This window comes from Acomys russatus, chromosome X (genome assembly GCF_903995435.1).
Source record: "Acomys russatus chromosome X, mAcoRus1.1, whole genome shotgun sequence".
Lineage (NCBI taxonomy): Eukaryota > Metazoa > Chordata > Mammalia > Rodentia > Muridae > Acomys > Acomys russatus.
This window is the reverse complement of record NC_067169.1, coordinates 24,662,277-24,665,242: the sequence shown is the minus strand read 5'-3', so window position 1 is coordinate 24,665,242 and position 2,966 is coordinate 24,662,277. Positions and strand designations below refer to the sequence as shown.

Genomic DNA, 2,966 nt, shown 5'->3' with positions numbered 1-2,966 from the left:
AAATACACACATTGCAACACTTGGCAGATACAGGAAGATTGTTAAGTAGAACAACTTGCAGAAGGTATTGCTGAAATTGTCATAGATTTCTAGGTCTCAAATATTGTAGCACATTAAACATTAACATGTAAAATATTTAATAACAAGTATGTGACAACAGGGTCAAAGTATGAGGTCTTAGTGCTCTACAGACTGTGAGGTATTTTGTTTCTCCATCTTTCTTGGGTCCTGGTTGACTGTATAATTGTTCTATCTCATCTTCAGATTTACATATGCAAGGGAGTGCATCTACAAACTGAGTGGGCTGCTTAGCAGCCTAACGGCTTTCTTGCTTGAAATAGTCCTTGCATGCAGCTCATGCTGGCGCCTGTGGGAATTCAACAGCACAGTAGTTCCGTTTGTGTCCTTTGGGCTATGGGAAGCTTACTACCCTCAAGAAGTTAATGTTTCTGGTTCCCTAAATAAGATCCTGGTGAACACTCCTATCGATTCAACTTGGACCATTCCACCTGAATTCCTGTATGCCCAGAACCTGATAGTTTGTGCCATTTTGATAAAGCCTGTAGTTCTTGTTTTCAGCGCAATGGCCATTAAGATCAGCTGCATGAAAGACCCATTTGTCGAGATGCAGATATACTGCCAAAAGATGGCTGCCTTAGTTCTGTTTACAAGTAGCCTCTTCACGTTTTCTTCTGTGAGTGTGAACTACCTGGACGATCTTTATGGACAATCTACTCTGGACTTCCCTGCTGACTTCCCTGTCCAGAAAGAAGACCTGAGATGCAAACATCTTACAGCAGTATTCCCAGTAGGGCTCCTGATAGCCACCACGTCACTCTTTGGTGTGATCATGTTTCTTTCTGATATAATCTATTTGAAACAAGAAAGTCAGGTGAAGGCCAAGTATGCTTCCAAAGTGGCCTCTCAAGAAGCCTGAAGTGAGGACTCCTTTATTTGCAACATCTGTCAAAAGGTTCCTTGAAGAAAATGTTCTATTCATGGACAAAATTCATGTAGTCCTCAACTTGTTCTGAATAAATGTCTTTGAAGTAAAGCACCAACTTTGTTCTCCCTGTGTGTGAAAACCTACTTTATACTCAGTCTAATGTAGTCTTCCCTTTAAATGTTTTCACATCTAAACTCCGATGGCCGGGATGAGGTGCTTATTATTTGCCAACAAGCAGTAGCAGGAAAATGTACTGGTGAATATTTTGTTGTAAATATAACACAATAAACACTGTGAAAAAGTATTACATAATGATGCTGACACCTAAACAAAGGAAACAACCACATTCTTGTATGGAGACCCTTAGGTACTTCCACATGAGTGCAAAGATGAACTACCTAGTGTTGGCCCTGTAGAAAGAATGTGCCATTTCCTGGATGGCTATTTTGTACACTGGCAAATGGGTATGTCCCTTCTCCATGCTTGTGAATATCACAAATGTCCAAGGATTTCCAGTGTTTTCTGATTGACCAAGTGTATAGATATCAGTGGACAGGTTCTTCTATAACTCTTCTTGTATTAGATTCAGGAATAACTGTGGTCCAAATGACATTAATTTTGTGGCAAACATAATTGTGTAATGGCCAATCCTCCTCACACTAAATATGTCAATTTGATTCATAAGTCCCCATAGATTAAAAGCCATTAGATTTGAAAAACTAATTTATCATAGGTGTTAAAATTATTCAATATCTTTCCAGTCTCACATTTCTTCCTTAGGTCCAAGACTATATTGGGACTTAGGTCAGTTTACCAACTGTGAGAACTTGGGCAACCATAAACTGATTCACATACTTCTAACATAAAATGACACAGTAAATATTTTCAATATACAAGGAGGAAAGGAGAGTCTGCAAGGGAAAAGGAAAAAGAAAAATGCCTAATTCTATGAGGAAAACTCTGAATCCAGCATCTCCATACCTCTCATCTACTAATATAAAATAGCCATTAGTCTTCAAATGGCCTTTACCAGTGCCAGCAGCAGTAAGCAATCTCTTTCTTAATCAGTCTGTAGTACACACATGCAGCTTTACGTATGAGGTAATTTATGTTTCTTATATTATTATCAAAATGTGTCCCACTATAGCTTTGACTTCTTTATAGCTTCATAATGCAGCCTTTCTGGACACCCTTACAGGGAATCAAACTCTGAAACATTGACTAAATGATCATTTTCCCTCTTTCCATACTACAGATTTAGTACCATAGGATCATGCTGACAAGTTCTTCATCCAGGATGATATGGAGCCTGACTGTGCTAGTTATTTATTTATTTATTTATTATTTTTTGTGACTACCAAATCTAGAGTCACCTGAGAAGAAGGAATCTCAATAGAGGAAATGCCTTCTAAAAGTTGACCTGTAGGAAAGCCTGTATACCATTCTATAGATTACTGATTGGGAGATCATCCAGGTCTCTATGGGAGGAACCACACATGGTCCTGGGTTATAAAAGAATTGAGGTATCCACAGGAATCAAGCCAGTAACCAGAGTTCCTCCATGATTGCTATATCTGATCCTGCCTTAGGGTCCTTCCTTCCTGATTGTTGTGCTAAGGTCTCTCAGTGATTGACTGTTAAGCTCCTGCTCTGACTTTCTCTCATGAGAATACACACCCTCTGAATCAAGCACATGGCTCACATCTGCACATAAAGATTTAACATGAGATTTATAGCTCATCCCTAATAGTTCCTAGATGATCACTTCAGAACATTTCAGTTGGAGCCATCTCAATTTGTGTCCTAGCTTTTTTTCATGCAATTTTCTCACTCAGTTTTCCTGGCTAGCACCCCCAAGACCAAACAGGCTAATGCTATCTATCTCTTGTGATCCTTTTGTTAATAGTCACTAGAATCCCTTTTCTAACAGTGTCTCTTATCTCCTTTGCTTTGGTAGTGAATTTCCATTGCTGTCTTACCTTTTAAATAGAGCCAGAACTGAGCCTAACTGTGGCAAATC

The 2,966-nt window shown here is 39.0% G+C and overlaps 1 protein-coding gene across 1 annotated transcript; it reads left to right on the top strand.

The window, feature by feature from the left end:
• Window positions 1-253: 253 nt before the first annotated feature.
• Window positions 254-1,050, top strand: LOC127185190 (uncharacterized; the record flags this gene model as incomplete). Its single annotated transcript, XM_051141758.1, has 1 exon — window positions 254-1,050. A coding segment is annotated over one exon (684 nt), but the record flags the coding sequence as incomplete, so codon positions are not given.
• Between the last annotated feature and the right edge of the window lie 1,916 nt (window positions 1,051-2,966).